Source organism: Poromitra crassiceps (genome assembly GCF_964638095.1).
Source record: "Poromitra crassiceps genome assembly, chromosome: 17".
NCBI lineage: Eukaryota > Metazoa > Chordata > Actinopteri > Beryciformes > Melamphaidae > Poromitra > Poromitra crassiceps.
This window is the reverse complement of record NC_139635.1, coordinates 37,646,206-37,668,736: the sequence shown is the minus strand read 5'-3', so window position 1 is coordinate 37,668,736 and position 22,531 is coordinate 37,646,206. Positions and strand designations below refer to the sequence as shown.

The window sequence follows — 22,531 nt, the reverse complement described above, 5'->3', positions numbered from 1 at the left end:
TCCAGTGTTATTTTGAGAAGCAAACAACAGGGCGAGTGTTACACCATGTGGAGCATGTGGGGTTGCTGTACTGGTTGGCAGATGTGAGAAGACTAGAGAGAGAGAGGGAGAGAGAGAGAGAGGGAGGGAGGGAGGGAGGGAGAGAGAGAGAGAGGGAGGGAGGGAGAGAGTGGGGGGGGTGTACAAGTTGATGCCCGGGGTTTCATAACTGAGAGAGTGATGAAACTCATCCACGAGGAACAGCAACAGGTGTATATGTGCGAGCATGTGTGACTGTGTGTGTGTGTGTGTGTGTGTGCGATTATGGTTTTTGCGGGGGTCAAGTAGGACTGAGCAACTGTCATGTCTGACTATCACAACATCACAACAAAAACAGGGACATAGAGAGAGTGAGAGAGAGAGAGAGAGTGTGTGTGTGTGTGAGAGAGAGAGAGAGAGAGAGAGAGAGAGAGAGAGAGAGAGAGGCTGTTTTTCATATTGATTCACTAACAACCTTTAAAATCTTTTGGCTTTGGTATTGGTCTCTCTCCTGTTCCAAGTGTCTTGGTGATGAGTCTCTGTGATGTTTACGTATGGAAACATGAACACACTCCTGGAAATCCCCCTTTGCCATTAGTCACCGTCCAATCCAGACATGACCAGTTTAATCTTCACATCAAGATGAATATTTTTTGTATTACACTTTGTCTTAAAAAAATATGCAATTTAGGCAATATATCGTATGTAATGATAGTAGGCATGTCGCGCGCTATGTGGAGGAGGGGGGCCACACCACTGTGCCGTGGGCTGAAAGTTTTGCACTTGTTGCTAAAGACAGAGATAATACATTATGGTACATACATGATGCACACACGCACGCACGCACGGACGCACGCACGCACACGCACGCACACACACACACACACACACACACACACACACACACACACACACACACACACACACACACACACACACACACACACACACACACACCATCATAGTGCTTATCTTTTTATTATGTATAGCACCAGAGGGACTTTCAGGACCCAGCCATCACCATCTCTGAGAAATGTACCATCTGAAACGAATAAAGCGACCCGCTTTAGCTTCCCTGCTGCCCACACCAACACAACAGATGTAGCATGTGATTTGTGATTCAGTGAATTAATAAACTGTTTTCTGTTATGACTTGCCTGGTTAAATAAAGGTAAAAAAAAAAAATGAGCCTGAGATATGAGGTCATATCGCCTCCTACTTAGTGAGTCAGTCAACTGACCAAGCAAGCACTTGTTGGGACTTTCCAAGTCATGTTTTAGTGGCCTACTCTAGAAATAGATTTAAAAAGACTCCAGGGAGCCACAATGCTATACAAACGGCAATCTAATCCTGCAGTTCACACAACAATGCATTTTTAGTCCAAAAGATGTAGGCTAGTGCTCATATCCTACAATTAAAACAGGACACTATTAACAAATTATAATTATAGGACAGACAAAATATATACATATATACCCACATACATACAACAAACATTTAACGAACAAAACAAAACAAAAATAGTGATGATCATCGTTATCACTCTAAGGTTGGCCTTAATCTGTTCCATTTCTTATCATGATCTTTCATTGTTCCCTGTCTATTTGCAATAATGCCTTCTAACAAAAAGTAATGCTTTAGAAAAGAAAGAAAATGAGGGAGAGTCAAGTGTTCTTTTCCCTTCAATTCAAAAATAAATATCTTACCCAATAATATCACAGGATTTAGGATAACAGGCCTTCCATTTCTTAATTCACCAAGTATAATTGGACATTATGTTATACTCGCGCTGTTCGCGTCAGCTGCGAGTCGAGTCACATTTTCGAGGAGCTGCACAGCGGCTGCGCCGACAGGATCGCCCTGTACTTTCTCACTGTACGTCAGCTGTACATTTATGTGTACAGCTGTGTGTTATGTGTTTATGTGACTTTAAATGGAGCGTGCACGGGGGAGGGGGAGGGGGGGGGGGTCAATGGGGCAATGCTGGATCCTGTGTGAGCCAGCCTAACATGTCTCTCACTCCAGTCATCTCAAATTACCCGCTTTCCCCATCCTCCTTCACACTCAGGATCCAGCAGCCTTCAAAGAGTTTCTCACTCTGTGGAGCAGCTGAGCTCTGAGGCTCGACAGAGGTTTAACAACACTCTCTCAGGTCTGAGCTCTCAGGTTTTTATGCTGTGGTCGCCCCCTCCAACCGAGGGACCGGCTTGGCTCTCTCAACCCCCGAAGACCCTTACAGTACTGCTCTGTCTCATGCGCTGAGGTCTCTCCAAGTCTCACATCCTGCAGGGGAGAGATTTGTCTAAAGAATGGGAGACTATGATGAAGACACTGCGTTCCTTGGCCAGAATGGCCCGTTCTTCTGGAGCATATTCTTCCTTCTCAACGCTATTTATATCTCCACTGGATTCGGACTTTACATCGTCTTTGTCGGGGCAACACCGAAACACCACTGTCTCATTCCAGATGTCAACCTGACTGAGGAGTGGAGAAAGGCCATCATTCCCTCTCAGGTGGTGGACGGTGAAGATGAGCCGAGCAAGTGCAGCAGGTACCAGCTGGATGAGGTCAGAAACCTGTCTGCTCGGGGAGTCATTCCTGGCCTGGTCAACCTCACTGAGCTGGGCCAGGAGGGCTGTTTGGATGGATGGAGCTACAGCAGAGACATCTACCAATCCACCATCGTCACTGAGGTCTGTCTGTGTGTTTAACTTAAGTCCAAATTGGGGAAACTGACTGACTGCCAGGTGATTGGGGACAGCCTGTGCAATTGGGGGCAAAAGCTGTGTCTCCATTTGGTAAAAAGCTGATTTGGGGGTCAGTGGTTAAGGTTTGGGTTAGATTAAGGTTAGGCTTAGGTTTAGGCAAGTAGTCCTTATTAGCGTTAGGACAGTGGTTCTCAACCATTTTACACCAAGTACCACCTCAGAAATGACCACCATATGAAAGTATGAGAGGGAGGGACCACCTCAGAAATGACCACCAGTGTGAGAGGGAGCCCCCCCCCCCCCCCCCGCATACCACCATGGTGGTACCACAGGGTGAGAACCACTGCATTAGGGTAAGTCTCCACGGAATGCATGTACTGTAAGTGTAAATACCCCAAAGAGGACTTAAGTAAGAGTGCTCTAAGTTGTCAGTTAGAAGAAAATATCAGTTTTGATTGTTTTCATTTGAATAACTTAGCTATTTTTCTGCTGCAGTCATTTCAAATTCATGTTTTCCAACAGTGGGACCTTGTTTGTGATGAACAGTGGAAAGTTGCCGTTGCATCCTCAACCTCCTTTGTGGGATACCTGTTGGGGACCCTGATCTCAGGCCAGCTGTCTGACAGGTATTTCATCCTCGTTAATACATGTAACTCACCAAAATGCACTTTAACAAGTATGAACCTTAGATGCAGTGCAGTAGAAGACGTGCCTGTCTGCACAGGATCAATGCATTACATGCTGTAGTCGAAACCGCTTTGCTCGAGTCCAAGTCCAGATCGAGTCATTCGTAATGTTACTCTAGACCAGGGATGGGCAACTTTGATGATAGAGAGGGCCACAAAAGGAATCCTCGCTACCAGAGGGCCAGATTGTGACCGTGCACTTCCACCATTAGCCTACTGTCAAAGTTTATTATACCAACATTTATATTTTTCATATTCAAATTTAGTAATTGTTCCATTCAGATGACACCAGAAACTTTGCTCTAGCTTTAAAACAGCCTGCTACAGCAATTTGATGGGGTACATCACCCAAATATGTCATATTAATCAGATTGTATCTGTATTGATCGGGTTGTAACATATACACCAAAGTAAAAGTTAAAACAGAATGATTTACTATAAGGAAAGATTAATAGACAAGTCAACACAAACTACATTAAACAAATGAACAGAACAAAAGGTAATCGGTGAGGAGGTCTGAAGGTCTTCTTAAGCCCAATGAGTACACCGGGCCTAATGACCCCAGCACCAGGCAAGACAGGGGGCCAGGAGAGTGGGAGGGTCGTCACACTTTTAGATGTTTTATTACAGTACGTGTGGTTGTGGATGCTCAAACATCAACATGCTGATGATGCTAGTCTGCAGGGTTGTTATAGTTTTGTACTTTTTGTTAAATCTTTATTCTTACATACAAGCAGTCAATTTTATTTCAACTAGGCTCTCTATACTATAATTGCGGGAGCGTCTGTCTGTCTCTCTGTCTCTCTCTCTGTCTCTCTGTCCTTCGCGTATCTCAAGAACCGTTGGTCGGATCGACTTGAAACTCGGGGAGTGCGCTGATGGCGACCCGACGGAGTGCGTTGCCCTGTTTTTGTGCGATTCAGATGCGAAACACGTTCGATATTAATACATTATTGTGTTCAAGCGTGTGCCCCTTCAAGCCCTGGCTGATCTGGGCTATGGGGGGGGGGGGGGGGGGGGTGTTATCTTATAAGCGGTCCTTGGCTGAAAAACATTTGAGAACCTCTGCTCTAGGGCAACACCCCTCCTGGGAACGCGCATCCTGTGTAAGTAGGGTTGCCAGAGCAAAACCTGGTCATTTCCACTACTGCTTATGGATGAGCATCATCTGCTGCATGCAGATCGACTTCAAACTTTGGGAGTGTGCCCTATTGTGCAGTGCAGTGCCCTGTTTTTGTGCAATTCGGCATAGCGCCACCTACTGGCAACATAGAAAATGTGGTTTATCTCAAGAACCATTCGTCAGATCGACTTCAACTTTGGGGAGTGTGCTGAGGGGAACTCAACACAGTGCAGTGCCGAATTTCGTGTAATTCGGCACAGCGCCACCTATTAGCCACACAAAAAGTGGTTTATCTTGAGAACCATTCGTCCGATCGACTTCAAACTCGAGGGGTGCGCTTAGGGGGACTCAAGGACATGCAGGGAGCTGAATTATGTGCAATTTGGCATAGTGCCACCTACTGGCAAGACAAAAAGCGCTTTATCTCCATAGCCATTCATCTGATCGACTTCAAACTTCAAACTCGGCCCGGGGAGTGCGCTTAGGGGGACTCAACGGAGTGCAGGGAGCTGAATTCCATGTAATTTGGCATAGCGCCACCTACTGGCAACACAAAAAGTGGTTTATCTCGATAGCCATTCATCTGATCGACTTCAAACTTGGTAAGTGTGCTGCTGGGAACCTGACAGAGAGCAGTGCCGAATTTTGTGCAATTCGGCAAAGCGCCACCTACTGGCAACACAAAAAGTGGTTTATCTTGCGAACCGTTCATCCGATTGAATTCAAACTTGGGGAGTGTGCTCCTGGGAACTCAAAGTAGTGCGGCGCTGAATTTCTTGCAATTTGACATAGTACCACCTGCTGGCAACACAAAAAGCAGTTTATCTCGAGAAACATTTGTCCGATTGTGACTTCAAACTTGGGGAGTGCGCTGCTCGGACCCCGATTGAGTGCGGTGCCGCATTTCATGCAATTTGGACTTATTCCAGGACTGTCTGTATGTCTGTCCTTCACGTATCTCGAGAACCGTTTGTCGGATCGACTTCAAACTTGCGCTTAGGGGGACCTGACAGAGTGCAGTGTGTGTGCAGGGGGAAGCGCCCACGGGGTGGTGCATGGGAGAACGGGCACTGCACTAGTCTATCTAATTCCAGGACCGTCTGTGTCTCTGTGTGTCCTTCGCGTATCTCGAGCCAAGTGTTCAATTGACTTCACACTTGGCAAGTATGTTTCTGGGACCCTGATGAAGTGCAGTGTCAAATCTGGTGCAAATTGGACAGGCGAATAGTCATAGCGCCACCTACTGGCAACACAGGAAGTGGTTTGTAAATTGGCTGTACATGGTCAAATTTGCTCCAAACTTCACATTTGATGAGAGTCCCGGCCTGAAGCCATCTACATGCCAATATTCAGTTATAGTCATAGCGCCACCTACTGGCAACAGGAAATAACTTGTTTCATACTTTGATGTACTCCTCCTAGCGGGTTGACCAGACATTTTCATTTCATTTTCTACTCTTGATATACTGGAACATGAGGCATACTTAATGGGTGTTCTAGTGCCACATAAAGCAAGTCTGTGGGCCCTATTCTCCCACAGGCCTTAGGCGCAGAAACTGGCCTTAAACGGAAAAAAAATGCGCCTTGCGCCTGCCCCGGGAAGATAGCAACATGGTTTTAGGCGACGAAATGCGCTGTAGGCCAAACAGGCGTGGCGCAGTGCCAGAATAGGCCAGAATGGGCGTTTCGGCCTTAAATACTGGACAAACGATATCCTAACGATATCTTCCCCCCTGGCGTTAATTTAGCACTTTGCGCTTTTGAAAACCAGGCCTTATTATTCAGTGCGCCGCGGATATTCCACGCACAGCTTCATGCTCTGCTGATCTCAGTTTGTCCCCCTCTCTCTCTCTCACTCCCTCGCTCAGACAGTCACAAGTCCGATAGAAAAAGAAGTTGTTGTACCGTAGCCTACTGTACATAGTATAACAACATGACAGTTTTTTATAACATGACAGTTTTGAGCCCGTGACATTCAGAGGCTGTTGCATCATCCTACCTGTGCAGTGGGGGAGAAGAAAATGCGAGAGAAAACGAGACCATTCTGCCCAAACAAATGTTCACTGCCTGGCTTTCACAAATGTGAAATCTCCCAGCATGCATTGGGCTAATACATTTTGATAATAAATAGCAACCAAATGAGCCGAAACAGATAGAAAGGTAGATCTAAATAATGTGTAATGTTAACACAACCTGATATAAATAATGTGTAATGTTAACACAACCTGCAATTGTAGAACATTTCAATATTGGACCAAATAAAACATGGAAATCCAAACACAACCCTATGTGAAACATATATCTCATCTTGGGGCTATATATATCCCTTGCAGATTTAACGTGATTTAGATGAGTGACAGTGTAACGCGGTTCTACTGTCATGTCCTACTGTGATGTCCGCTCCAATAAATTGGCCCTACTTCACATTTAGTTTTACAATAAAAACACATTCATGCAATGACTTTACATAATGTAAGCTATATTTATGTGCATCATCCTACCTGTGCAGCAGGGGAGAAGAAAAGGTAGCAAAACAATATCATTCTGGACAAACTTTCACCAATCTAATCTCATCATAGGGATAGGCTATATTTTTCTAGCCAATGCGTTTAGAACATTCTTTTCACTTTGATTGCTATAGTGTAGCGTATTTACATGCTTGCAGTATTTAAACTCCAGTTAGATTGGTTTGAGAAGCATAAGAATATGGAATAATAGCCTATACAGTATATGGAGACAGACAGACGGGATGAAGGGAGGGGGGGGAGCAGAGCGCTTGGCTTGTCTGGTTTTACTGGATTTCTCAGTGGAATTGGAGCTTAAAAGGCAAGCGTGTGACTCTTTACTGCACTTCCCCAATGAGCAGACTGTGCATAATTTTACGCTTAAAAGGCGTGGTTGTAATGCTTAAGGCTGCGTGTAGCGCCGACACCAAGATATCGAGTGGGCTGGTCCACACCCACTGATCTGCGCTGCGCAGTTTGATGGCTGATGCAACGATAGGGACCTGTATGTGTGTGTGCATGTGTGTGTGCAGTGTGTGTGTGTGTGTGTGTGTGTGTGTGTGTGTAGTGTGTGTGTGTGTGTGTGTGTGTGTGTGTGTGTGTGTGTGTGTGTGCGCGTGCGTGCGTGCGCGTGTCCTTTGCATATCTCAAGAACCGTTCGTCCAATCTACTTCACACTTGGTGGGTGTGTTGCTAGGGACCCAGGGATGTGCCGTGTCACATTTGGTGCAATTTGGGCAATATTAATAAACTTTGAATAAACAGCGCTCTGTGCACCAGCGGGGGAAACAGGCACTGCACTAGTATTTGCTAACACCTAGTTTTCAGCAATAATCATGGAGTAAAGTCAATATGATTTATGTTCTCTGTGAGTCAATGGTAAAATGATGTGTATTTCTTTTCCATTTAGGTTTGGGAGGAAGAGGGTTCTGTTCATCTCTATTGCAACCCAGTCTGTTGCTGTCCTCGTTCAGTCCTTCTCTCATTCATGGACGATGTTCTGCATCATCTTCCTCTTTGTTGGAGCCTCCCGGATATCCATGTACACATCTGCATTTGTACTGGGTAGGAATTGTAAAATACTACTTGTTCTGTCTTGATGTTTTTCAGCCAAGGACCCCTTACAAGATAGAAAATATACCGGGGACCCCCTCATTCTTTTGTGATTTTGGGCTAAGCTTAATTGTTTCCACGGTAATGTGCTTGACTTTTAAATTGATAGGTTTCTTAGATTACAATGTAATCCATGAACCATTTTAGATTAAAAGCATAAAATATTTTCGTTGAACTATGAGCTTTTGCAAAACAAAACAAAAAAACATATATACAGTATATATGTATATATGCATTTTTTTCCCTGGAAACTTTTCATGGAGCCCCTGGGGGTCCCCAGACCCCCATTTGAGAACCACATGCTTGAGGTATAATTAGCTGTCACCTGGATGAGTATTAGCCCGTCAAGATAACTCTAACCTCCACCTTTCATGTTCTGCTAATCTATTTCTTTGAACTAAACATTGATTATGTTATCGCAAACAGGAACAGAGGTGTTCAGTAAATCTATGCGTGTGCTCGCCACGACTCTCGGGGCCTTGCTCTTCTACTGCTTTGGGTACATGACGCTGCCCTGGATTGCATATGCCGTGAGACAATGGAGGACTCTTCTAGTCATCATTTCCTCCATTTATGTGGTCTACATCCCTCTGTGGTGGTAGGTTCCTCATAACTCTCGCACTTACAGTAATGTCTGGGAGGCACTCATACAGACACGGGGGTTGTTACCGGAGATGTGGACTTGCGACTTCGTCACTTGGACTTGAATCGATTTGAGTCACTGTTTTGATGACTTGTGATTTGACTTGAGACTCGAATCGGAAGTTAAAGAATTGTGACTTGACTTGAGAGATGATGACATGGACGACGTGTTTGTTTGTCAGCAGAGTTGGGGTCCGTTACTCAAAAAAGTAATATATTACACATTACACATTACTTTCAAAAAAAGTAATGCCTTACTTTACTTGATTACTCCCTGGAGAAAGTAATTCGTTACACTACTCGTTACATTACTTTTGCGTTACTCCGTAAGCCTGAGATGCATTGTCACGTAATTTGCCAGTTAACAATACAACATTAATCCTTACATATATGCCCATATATTAGCACAAATCTCTATCGTAATAAGGTAGGTTGCAAAACTTTTCCTGTCTGATGGTGGCTGTCCGTTCCCTGCCATCTGTATTTTGCTCAATATGTTTCTGAAAAATGGCGATTTCATTCTACTGTTGAAACTGGCAACATTTCCTCTACCATGTAGGAGGAGGCAACACGCCTGTCCATCTCTGATTTTGATGTTACCTGGTGAAAAGCAAGCTGTTCCTGCTTGCTTGGGGTCGAGGCAGGCGACTCAGCTTGGGTCTGCAAGACTGCAACCAGCTTTGTGTTAGCATGTTTCCACTGCAGATGCTTTGAGAGGTTTATGTCGTAGGCTACCGTAGCTAGCTGCTTCTGTCCAGGGCGTTTGCAGTTTCACATTCTTGTCCTTCCGCGCTTTTTGGCAGATTGCTGGCAGACTATTACGGAACATACGCACTGCGCCCACTTCACTAGAAGACGTTGTATTTACAAGGGGTATTTACAGACCCCATCGCTGTATGTGGGTTTCTCTTATGGTTTATGTTTACATTTAATTTAATTTAATTTTGTCCAATATTCAGATATTCCAGAATTGCATGTTATGTTAAAATACATATTATTTATATCTAACACTCTTTAGCCTGATTTAATTGTAAAACAGAGTGTAAAAAGTTATGCAAAGCCTTCTGGGAAATTTGACCCGTGGAAGAGGAAAGTGGGCGGAGTTCCCAGCATGCCCTGGGGGTACTGTGTTTTTGTGTCAATTGTTTGTTTGTCAATGTGTTTTGGAGGTTAAAATGATTTATTGTTCTATATGCATGATGTTAGTTATATGATAAGCTATGTGTCGACTAATAGTGCTGTTCTGCATGCTAATACAAAGTTGAAATGTTGGCACCATGGGTGATTCTGCTGTGCAGTTAAGTGACCTGTCTGATGGGACACAGGATCTGCTATTAAAACGGAGGTCTTTTCTCTCTATACTTATCTTGCTAGTATGTAACGAGGTAAGCCTTTGATTAGTAACTGTAATGTGATTACTGCACTTAAGTACAGTAGTGCCTTACACTACTTGTAGGGGGGAGTGACTTGACTTGACTTGGCTTGCCTTAAAGCAGTGGTCCCCAAACTTAGGGTCGTGACCCTAAGTGGGCTCACCTGGCATTCAAATAGGGTCACCTGGGAAAAAACAAAACAAAACACCACACACAATTTAATATTACCGAAGATGATTAGGGTCACTTGCGATTTTTTATTTTTTTTTAGTTTTGAGTTTAAAGTGATAATCTCTAAGATTTCAGTTTTGTTCTCTTGGGTGACACCTATGGCGGTAGGTGGTAATTGCAGGTAAGATCCAAACAGTGTAATGTCACATAATGTCACTATACTGCAAAGGCTTCATCCAAATGGACATAGCCTCAATTGACATTGTGAGTGACTCTTTTTTTAGATTAACATCTTTTAGATTATAACTTTAAATCAGGATTCTGAGAATAAAGTCAGAATTCTGATATTAAAGTCATAAAGGTAAAAAAAAGTATAAGATGGCGCTATATGATTTTATATGGATCTGAGGTAAATGAGAGAATATTCTTACTAAAATATAGAAATCATCTTTACAGTATGTCTTACATTCTATATATCTTTCTGTATGCAGGCTATGAAGTTAGTGTCCATGCATAGTCAGAGATAGGAGATTTGATCATATTTGTAGGAAACCTACTCTATGTTGATTGTGCAGGTTCATCCCAGAGTCTCCTCGCTGGCTGGTCTCTCAGGGACGAGTGGACGAGGCAGAGGCCATAGTGAGAGACGCTGCAAGGAAAAATAAAGTTGAGGCTCCAGCGGTCATCTTTAAAAAGTCTAAGGTGAGCTTCACATGCACTCATACACTCAACTTAATAATGCCACACTTTACAGGAGTACACAATTGCAACCTTCTCAAAAGTGATAAATAAAAAACTAACAATGGCTGACTGGAAATGTGCTTGTGGTGTTATTGTGACTTGAGAAAGTTTTACAATATTAAGTTTCTTGTTTGCATTGGTTTCAGTTGGAGGCATTGCCACAGACCAAGAAATATACCATGCTTGACATTCTGAAATCCAGCAACATAAGATGCATCACACTGATGAGTCTGCTTTTATGGTGAGTGATTAGTCTTTAAGGGATGGCTTTTCCGTGGTGAATATGAAGATCTATTAAATGTAACGCACCTATGGAGTTGGAATCCGTTTAAAAAAATGTAATCGATGGTTCCTAACCAGAGAAATCATTGAAAACCCACTTTGTGGGGAAGGGGGGGAGGGGCAGGTACAACTGCCTGTTCAACTGCCTCTCCTTCCATACGGCGCAATTCCTCTGCACTGTAGTCTGGCTCATATGGCGTTAAGTAGCCCTGAATGTCAGAGTTTATTAGCACACTTTGGAAATCGTCTTCATCCATATCAAACACATCAATTTCACCAGGAATATTTCCTTCAGCCATGGTTGAGCCATGGTGAGCTAGTTAGCTCCAGACCGATGCGGCCAGAAAAGATGGCTGACGGAGTGTTTTGATTTTGGAGCTGTGGAGGCGCGTGGAGGCCCCCAGAGGCGGCACACACACAAAAGTGTTTCCGACACCATTTCCGCATGTGTAATGCACGGCCGTGACGCGGTCGTGATGTAAAACGCGTCAGAGCGGTGCAGAGTGAATGGGTATGAAAAGGCAGTACAGCCAAGAGGGTTTACTGAGGGGAGGTAAAGGCTGCCCATCTACTCATACTGGCATTGTATAAGAATACAAATCTGGTTGAAAACCGGTAAAGCCATCCTTTAATGGCTATCATTCTGAAATATTTGTACCATCAAACATTGGTGATCATTAAAGAACCCGTACATATGTTTGTTTTTTATTCTTTTCCAGCATGGCAATAAACATCGGCTATACTGGATTATCCCTGAACACCTCCAACCTAAGTGGCAGTCCCTTCATGAACTGCTTCTTGTCAGCGACCTGCGAGATCCCGGCCTATATTGTGTCTGCTTGGCTCCTACACAAATGTCCAAGAACCGTGCTCCTGTCATCGTTCCTCGTCATCGGAGGAGGATTTCTTCTGCTCATCCCATTCATCCCCGACAGTAAAGCTCAATTTATGCTTTGTCTGTCGACACTTTTGAAACCGTCGCCGACAGAAATGAGGACTTGAGTCGACACTTTCAAGTGTCGGCGAGAGGTGTCTGCTACCTAGTGACATTTCTAGTGTCGCTGACTACGTCAGATAGTGTCACGCAAGTGTGATTGGCTATATAGACGGCACGCGCTTGACTTCCTTGTTTTGGTTTTCGCTGAAATGAAATGAATGAACGTGTCCCCGCTATTTTTATCAGCATGTGCTTGATGTATGATTTCATGAAAATCACAAAGAACACTGTGACAAACTTCCCAGAGAGAGAGAGGAGGTGAGTTGTGTGGTTGTGTGGTCGTTATATGCGGCTGCAGCCAAGTACGTTGCAGCTTGCCTCCGGCGTGCTTTCACTGACAGCATTCCCTCTCTTGGCTGTCTGCACTAGTTCTCTGTCTATAGCGGTCGAGTGTCACGTGACCGTTGAGCCGAGGAGAGAAGCATAAATGCAGCATGAGCGACATTTTATTTATCGTCGGCGTCTCGGTGACCATGTGTTGAGCGACACTTTCCAATAAGTATAAATTAGGCTTAAGACCTCTTCTACTGTATGTTTTATAAAACCAACACATTCTCACTCCAAACTCGGCACTGCCGTTCGTTTGGTCACGACCCCTTGGCGTCAATTGATGACGCCCCCTCTTCATCATATTTCGAAGGCACTGGTTACGGTGTGGGACTTCCTCTGCTGTCTATTGGGCTAAAATACATGAAATCGTCAGCACCCACAAATCAGTGTATCACATCTGTAAACCTGGCTGTCACACACAGTCCCATAGACCAGTGGTCTCCAACCACCGGGCCGCGGACCGGTACCGGGCCGCAACGCATTTGGTACCGGGCCTTTTTTTTATATAAACATAGGCTCCTCTGGCTCTCCTCTGTCACCCTTCTCTGTGTCACTCTCTCTCTCTTGATCAGTCTGACAGGCACAATACGACTCTCTCTCTCTGACTCCCTCGCTCAGACAGACACAACACACGTCCCATAGAAAAAAGAAGTTGTAAGTTCACTGCCTGGCTTGTGAAATCTCCCACCATGCAATGGGCTAATCCATTTCGCTACTAAATAGCAACCAAATGAGCCGAAATAGATATAAAGGTAGATCTAAATAATGTGTAATGGTAACACAACCTGCAATTGTAGAACATTTCAATATTGGACCAAATAAAACATCAAAATGAAAACACCACCCTATGTGAAACATATCTGTCATCCTGGGCCTATATACTGTATATCCCTCGTCCATTTAAAGTGATTTAGATAAGTGACAGCGTAACGCGCTTCTACTGTCATGTGCTATACTGTGATGTCTGCTCCAATAACTTGGCCCTACTTCACATTTAGTTTTACAATAAAAACACATTTCTGCAATGACTTTACATAATGTAGGCTATATTTATGTGCATCATCCTACCTGCAGCAGGGGATAGAAAACGATATCTTTCTGGACAAACTTTCACCAATCTAATTAATCTCATCATATAGGGATAGGCTATATTTTTCTAGCTGATGCATTTAGAACATTCTTTTCACTTTGATCTTGCTATAGTGTAGCGTATTTACATGCTTGCAGTATTTAAACTGCAGTTAGATTGGTTTGAGAAGCATAATAATATGGAATAATAGCCTATATGGAGACAGACAGACGGGATGAAGGGAGGGGGGGGGGGGGAGCAGAGCGCTTGGCTTTGTCTGGTTTTACTGGATTTCTCCTGGAATTGGAGCTTAAAAGGCAAGCGTGTGACTCTTTACTGCACTTATCCAATGAGCAGAGGGTGCATAATTTTACGCTTAAAAGGCGTGGTTGTAATGCTTTAGGCTGCGTGTAGCGCCAACACCAAGATATCGAGTGGGCTGGTCCACGCCTACTGACCAGCGCTGCGCCGGGCGCTCAGCGCAGTTTAAAGGCTGATGCAACGATAGGGGCCATAGAGCTTATGATGTCATAAGCTCCTGCATTTTAGCACCTCGCGCACTGCTCTCTTCAATGAGGAAGTACCTTGTAGAATCTTGTGGAAAAGTGTCGATTTTAAGGCTTTGGGTTGAAAGTGATGTATAATCATTTCTGAGGCACACAATTACTAACATAAGACCCTAAATAACATAGTTAGAACGTTTTTGTGGATTTTGGTTTCCAGGGACTTTAAACAATATTTAATAGTGTTCCTTTCATAGCCATCCTTTCATCAGAGCAGATAGATGCTACGTTTTTCAAATAGCGTGGATCTAATTTTGGAATGTAGCACCTGAAACATCCATGCTCCCTCCCTCCCCCGCAGCCCTTCACTACGTCTCTGTGGCGATGGAAATGATGGGGAAGTTTGGCTTCACTATCGCCTTCAGCATCATCTACATCTACCTGGCTGAGCTCTACCCGACTGTACTCAGGAACGTCGGCATCGGATTGTGTTCCTCTGGTGCGGGCATCGGCAGCATCGCAGCTCCATACGTCATCTATTTAGGTACATATTCACCTTATTATTTGCCCATATAAGGATGCTTCTGCATGACGTCATTTTGTAATTGTCTTTCCGTTTCAGACCCGGAAGCAGATTACGCCTACCGTAGTCATTTTTAGACTTGCCAAAAAGCTGTTTTCAAGCAAAGAAACAAACTGTTTTAAAGTTTTAATATTTTTCCGGGTGAGAAGGTAACATTCCAAATATGTGACCAGTTTATCAGAATAACGCCTATTTGGGCATTTTTGACGAGCAGCGGGAGCACTGGCTGTGTGACCGCCCGGTCGAACTACCTAGTATCTGTCAACCTGTACTGGCGGTGAGAAAACACTGTCGATGTGCTTTTGTAACTAACGTTAAATGCCGACCGGGTACAGCCACCGGCTCCTCGCAGCAGTAACGCTATGAACATGTAACTGAAGTTGGCCGCAGTGTAGCTGCTGAATGTTGCCAAACTTCATTCATAGTGAAGTTTTGTTTTGAAATTGTCCGCCAACTAGCGCTGAACCGGAAGAACAAATACAATAGCGTCTAATGCGGAAGAGAGAAAAAGTGGGCGCGGTGAATAAGGTGAATAGAGAAAGGATGAGCACAAACCCATGTCTTCTGTCCGATATGGACATCAGTCAGCCCCGTCTCACTCCATGATGTACAAATAGCACACGTTTCCACTTTCAAAACAAGTGGAGCTTCAAAGTGGAGCCCTGTTGACTTGGCTGGGTTTAGGCCACTAAAACAACTTGGTTGAAGGAATACTCTACTGATTTTCAGCTTTGTATCATTACCAAATCAGTATTATATCCTAAACCTGTCAACCGTTTTACAGGCATTCATTTAGTTTGACAGTTATTTCTAGTTCTAGTTATTTTCTAGTTATTTCTATATTTCTAGTATGGTTGAAATACAAGCATGGTCCTAAATACTTTTGTCCTCGTATATATAATTTGTTTTCTGCAACAAAAAAAAGTTTTTTACGCCTACTTGCATTTTCTATTTGCAGGTAATTACAATAAGTTTCTGCCTTATATCCTCATTGGAAGTCTCACTACTGGCTTGTCTGTGGTGAACGTCTTCCTCCCCGAGACGTTCAACAAAGATCTTCCAGAAACAGTGGAGCAAATGCAGGAATATCGAGGGTACGTACATTTACAACTCACCTTTTTCTAACAGTGAACACACTGGGAATGGAACTGACGTGGAAGTGAGGCGAAGCGTCTGGAAGCACAGGCATTGTCATTTCAGCATCCTTGTTAACAGACTAGACTCTAGTCTAGTCTAGTCTAGAGGCTAGTCAGTGTGATCGGGCTAGTCACTAGACCGATCACACCGGCATAGGCGATTATAGACCTTCCAAACAGCGGTTGCACCACCCAGAAGTCAATATTACTCCGGTAGGGGGGCACGGCCCCCCCTGGATAAAGAGATTTTGTAAATTTTTAAATAAAATTGATTAATCTGGGGCACTCTGAGAGCAAAATGAAGAGGCTAGTAGATATGAAGAACCACACATATCACATGAATATCCTCTTCACTATGCTGTGGCTTTACAGTCATGAAAAAATAATTGTCTCCTTATATAGCCTATTCTATCTGCATGATAGTGTTTCTCAACCACTGAACCGTGGCCCACTGGCGAGCCCCAGAGCACCATCTAGTGGGCTCCTAAAGCAGGTGTTTGCAGTCAACTACTTGAAATTAATATGTGGCAGTCAAAATCTATTTGTGGTGCTCAAAATCTATTGTGGTGTACCTCCACAAATAGATAACTGTATAGGAGAAACTGAATGATATAGTAGGATATGACAACACATTCTCCAACAACATATCACAATATGCTGAATGACACCTACAGTAGATGCAACTTTACCCAAGCTGCAGTCAGGTGATGTTGTACTGGTCAGCTTCCAGGTATGAATGTGTGTGTGAATGTGAACAGGGCACTCCTGAAAAAGAGAGCATTGCTCTCAGCGAGACTCCCCCTGTATAAATAAAAGGTAAAAAAAAAAAAAAAAAAACGTAATACACCAACGTATAATCGCCCATGCACACCGGCCACGGCGCAGGCGGCTTGCGCCCTGCAGTGAGAGTTTCCATGTCTGGTCTATTTACAAGTTGTGACAAAACAAACAAAAAGTTGTGAAAAAACAGAGCGCTTCTGGTGTGAATGGCCATGCATGCTCCTGCTCGAGCTGAATTTACACACAGCACCACTCCCGTTTCCAGTGTGTTTGCGCCTTAAGAGTTATTCCCCAACATATATCTTGACTCTTTTGCACCTTATCATTAATAACAACCTTGGATTACATTTGATTAAATTAGATTAATGCACTTAGACAGCTGCATAAAGCTTGTGTTTTACACTTACCAGTGGTACAAAAAGGCCTAAAATCATTTACATACGTATAAAGTAACAATATTACAGTGGAGAAAAAACAGCATTTGAAGTTCTCCATTCAAAAGTATAGGATTTAGTCAAATGTACATAAGTATGAAGAACGGTCTTTTCAGAGTGTAAAATTATTGGACCATTAAGAGTAAGAGGTTTTCAATGTGTAACTGCTCCTACTGTCTGAAGTCGTTCGGAAGAACGGTTCTCAAGACAAACCACTTTTTGTGTTGCCAGTAGGTGGCGCTATGACTATGCATATGTCCGAATTGCACAGAATTCGGCACTGCACTCCGTCAAGTCCCCCTAAGTGCACTTCACAAGTTTGAGGTCGATCGGACGAACGGTTCTCAAGATATGTGAAGGAGAGACATATAGAGACATAATATACCAATTCTGCCTTTTTAGATATAGATTATTGACATATAGTTGTGTTTACAGTGATATATTGGAAGGACAAATCATAGGAACATTTTATACCTAGTTTCAATACGGATGCACCCATAGGAGCAGCGTGGCATAAACTATAAGCGGAAAATGTGTCAAGAAATTGGGTTTTGGGGTAGTAGTACCCCAAACACAGATTAGGATATCCCCCGAAAAGGTATTTTATTGGAAAGATTGACCCCAAAAATATAGGAAAAGACACCAAATGTGTTGGATATGTGTACATAGACCCTCCAATATTAACAGCATTTTACCCAGGCCATGGCCGTTTCTCAATAAGGGTTCTTGTGTGTTCTTGTGTCCCTTTGAAACATCATCAGTCACAGCCCAAGTAGTGTTCCAATACAAAGTTCACATTTCGCCAAGAACGCTTAAAATTGCTGTTCTTGACATGCCCACTTTACCGAGGATGCTCTGGTTGGGGACTTGTGTCAACTAAGGCACGTATCCCAGCATTCATTTCGGCATAAGCGGAGGCAGAACCCAGCAGAGAAGCTCCGGGAAAGTTTTTTTTACAATTTAAAGTTTGATTTCATCACTAAATTAATTTCTGATGACTTTTGATGCCTACAAGCACTTTACAAATGTTTATGGCAAAAAATGGAGCAACAAAATGAGCTGAGCTTTGTGTACTGTAGTACTACAGGTGGCCTCTGCGCTGGTATTGCGCAATACCCTCAAGAATGCATCGTCTCAAACTGCCAACAGCATTATATGTGCTTGTGACCTAGCAAGTTCATTCTTCCAAGAACGACTAGCAAGAACGTTCTCCCCAAGAACACAAGAACAAGAATGCATTCTTGGTATTGAGAAAGGGCCCATGCATGTCTCTCTAAAACAGGGGTTCCCAAACCTTTTCATCTTGGGACCCAAAAGATAAATTTTGTGTCTCCCTGGGACCCAAACTCACAAAGAACATGAGTTGCCATGACGACCAGTCGACGACCCACCCCCCACGGGTCCGCGACCCAAATTGGGTCCCGACCCATAGTTTGGGAAACACTGCTCTCAGAGCATGGAAACTTTGCCTTTGACCTTGGAAATAAATGAATAAATCCATGAAGTTATACTTTTAATATATGGTGTAGGTGAGTATAAGGACCAATAAAAACTATGAAACATGACTATTGCAATTACTTCTGGGTTGGGCCCTTTTTGAGTTAGAGTGAACTACAATGTTCTTCTCAAGCACCATTTCTCTGTCCTTGTATATCTGCTGCTCATTTGCCACCATGATCTGTTCCTTCTACACCAGGTTGTGCAGGGGACCAAAAAAGAGGGAGTACGAGCAGGTCTGAGAGCAGGTCACGTGGGGGCTGGCTTTACCCAGGCTAGGAACAGTGTGGAAGACAGTGACACAGCCCATCTGTACTGCGTGAGGTCAAACTCTGAATGCAAACTCTTGCCATGTTGTACCAAACAGCTGTTTCCTACAAGATGCCACACAGTGTGCAGAGTTGGCGTGTCTTCATTGGCATGTTCATGGATCATTTTGATCCAGTTTTGTTGGATTTGCTTATTTTGTCCTCTCTTTGTCCTACTCTTTTTCTTCTATGGCTGTATCAATCGTTTTTCAAAATTGTAAACAAGTTGTAGTTGTATCACCTTATGCCCTTGTTTCAGTTTTTATATTTTTTGTAAGTTGCCTTTTTGGAAATTGAATTTTATGAAATGAAGAAATTTGGGTCAATAATCATATGAATTAATATTTTAGCAGGTTTAGTTATAGTTCAGTCACTAATGATTTGATTCACTATGCACTTTCAATGTTGACACGTTGGCTGATGTCACATATGGTGCTGCATGGCGATGCTTTGATGGTTGAACAGACTTTCCTGTAGACAAAGAGGCCATTTACACCTGGCGCTAACATACGTTTTCTGTGATCAGATTGCAATCAGATTGTGTTTTATCACTTGAAATGCTAGGTGTAAACACGCCCAAAACGCATTGAAGAAGGATTGCAATCTGATCGGCCAAACCACCTCCGGAGGTGGTCAGGGATGCATTGTGTACACAAGTGTAAATGCAATGTGTCCTCTCAATCTGGTTACACCAACTTTATGCGGATTGAGAGGACAACCATTTCTGCAATCTGATTGCAATCAGATTACAGAAAATGCATGTTAACGCCAGGTGTAAAGAGTCTCTCCTACTTTGGTCCCTGGTCGTGGAACGACCTGCAGTCCTGTTTAAAACTGGTCTCTTCCATTCCTCTGTCCAGTTTTAAACATGCTCTATCTGAAGTTCTTACTGCAAGCTGCTCCTGCAGTCTAGTTTTACTTTGCCCTTTTTGACCTGTTAATTTTGTTTTTAGGCCATATGTTTTTACGTTCTTGATCCTGTGTTATTTATTACCCTTGGATGTGGTATTTTATGATGTATTTGTTTGTCCTTGCTTTTTGGAATGTTTCAGCTCTATAGCCCTGTTTTTATGTTTCCTTTATATGTACTGTAATTTATGTTGATTGTAACCTGGCTTGTAATTGCTGCCTTCTTGGCCAGATCACATTCGCAAAAGAGATCTTGTATCTCAAATGTCTTATCTGGTTAAATAAAGGTTAAATAAAAAAATCAAAAAAATCAGGCTGAAGTGATCAAATACAATCTGATTGCAATCTGATGGCAGAAACCACATGTTAACTCATTCATGGCCAGTTTAGGACTGCCAATATTTAGCTCTGGCCAAAGATTTTCATAATTGTTGGTCATCTTTCAAGACCCACAGTAAATTATCTATTAGCACCAAAGTGATTTGCAATACCTCAAAATGAAGATGTACGTCTCTGGGTTCACCAGGGAAAAAAAAGTGAGCTTTTAGCATGTTCTGTACTCTACTTATAGCCATTTATATACAGTACACCCTGTTTACACCAAAAAGGTCTCTCTGAGAAGAGAAATTGGAGAAAAAGGCATTTTTGTAAAGGACACAATCTCAGGCAGAACTCGCTCTCAATTCTTTTATTTTGAACTGTATTGACATCAGACATGTAAATATTATTCGTTATGACACAAATGACAAAAAAAAAAAATATATATATATATATACATGAAGTGCTTTTTTTACATTCAACAATACAGTTTACTCAGTGTGAGTGAGTGTGAATGTGTGTGTGTGCGCGGGGCCCATGTGTGTCTCTTTACATTACATTACATTTCGTCATTTAGCAGACACTTTTATCCAAAGCAGCCTTGCAGCAGTAGAGTAACATCAACACACACACACACAGAGAGAGAGAGAGAGTTCTGTCCACAGCTGCTGCTGGATCGCACCTCCTTCCCAGGGAACACTATTGATCTCCCCGCAAATTAGCATAGGAGGAGAACACCAAACTGGTCTGAGATCAGCGTCTAGCCTCCTCTGCCTCTGCATCGTTGGCAATGCATATATATCAACAACAAAATGTGTGGCGAGGCTGCCAAGCTTTACGGGGTTCCCGAACTACAATTTTGCGTGATCTGTGTTTGAAAGAGCCTATAGTCACTTTCAATGTAATCCCGGCGGGTCTTTGCACGGCGCAAATGCGCTCTGAAAAATGGCTCCTGTCTGTTGCTGTGTTGTCCTCGTTCTCTTCCTCCTCCTCTCGTTCGGGCTGGGACACAGGAACGGGGTCCGGCTTGGGTTTGGGACCAGGCGCTGGAACCGGATCGATCATGTTGGTCACGGGTTTGACTACCGCCAACAACTCATCCAGGTTCGCTGCCCTGCAGCAAGGCGACCAGCGCAGCGCGCCGAGGGGTGTTTCAATGCCGTTTCTCCTACTCTGCAACAGGCAGCGTTTCTCCGTTTTCTGTTATTTCCTCCTCCCCCATTTCAAAACAACAGCTGCGTAGTTGTTTGTTCACGTGTTGTCGGCTTGGCTTTGAGGCCAGGGACCTGATACCATGTCACAGGCTGGGGAAGTCTTTGAACTACGCTAAGCTCTAATAAAAACAAAAACACGTCAAACACGTATTTGGCTGGGAGGCACACTCCTGATAAGACGTTAAAGACGTATATGGCCAGGAATGAGTTCGCCAGGTGTAAATGGCCTCAAAGATGGAAGATGGTCTTCTCCTTTCTTTTTTTTGGAAGGGGGGGGGGGGGGGGGGGGTGAGGGTGTCCCCTGTTTTTTAGGACACTGTTTGAAAAGTGTTACTTTATAGATTAGAAATGTGTGAAAGACAAAGTGTTCCTTCAGTGACCTGCCGTCATTCTCATTTCCTGTTTTGTTTTCGGTCTAACTTCTATATTAAATACTGTATTAAAGTTGCTCCTCCTTGTATTTTAATTCATGTGTGTCTTGAAACAAATTTTTATTTCCTCCCAATTCAACCCTGGTAGAAACGTCACCGATCTGCTGAGGATCGCAATACTATGACAGTCGACCCAGCACTCTGAAGCAACAGCCTCCACAGCTCTCTCTAGTACACGGGGCCAAGAACTAAAATGTAATTTAGCCACCTAAAACAACGCCCACCTAAACAAATCAATATCAGTGTACATGTACGCTCTATTTTGACAATTTTCAGCGCTTTACTTTACTTTAGCCCTCTCATTCGGCACTATTTCCTCCTAACCTTACAACTACCGTATTCCTCTGCTAAACGCCTGCACAGAGCACAGAGCCACGGTTTACAAAACAGGAACCAAACTCAACTGATTTTGTATCCTCAATATGTCCTCAATGAAGGAAAAAAAGTGTTAAGGAAATGTATGAAGGGAAAATTTTGAAAATTACCTATATGATGGTACCAAAAACGTTTATTTATTTATTTTTTAACTTTTTTTCTTTTTTTTTTTTCTCCTTGAAGCAAAAAACACATACAGGATATAAGTGATGAGATTTATGGCACATTAAAAAAAAAAAAAAAGGCTTCCATAGGCTTCCATAGGCTACCATCATATTTAGGTCAT

General features: G+C 43.2%; 1 protein-coding gene across 1 annotated transcript; it reads left to right on the top strand.

Annotated features, from left to right (window-relative positions):
• Positions 1 to 2,327: 2,327 nt before the first annotated feature.
• LOC310792399 (organic cation/carnitine transporter 2-like) lies at positions 2,328 to 18,932 on the top strand (the record flags this gene model as incomplete). The annotated part of the gene is made up of 10 exons (XM_083654114.1): positions 2,328 to 2,711; positions 3,249 to 3,352; positions 7,950 to 8,104; positions 8,579 to 8,750; positions 10,914 to 11,040; positions 11,226 to 11,320; positions 12,081 to 12,295; positions 14,622 to 14,804; positions 15,802 to 15,937; positions 18,890 to 18,932. 10 exons carry the CDS (start codon positions 2,328 to 2,330, stop codon positions 18,930 to 18,932), a joined length of 1,614 nt encoding a protein of 537 aa, XP_083510240.1.
• Positions 18,933 to 22,531: the final 3,599 nt, after the last annotated feature.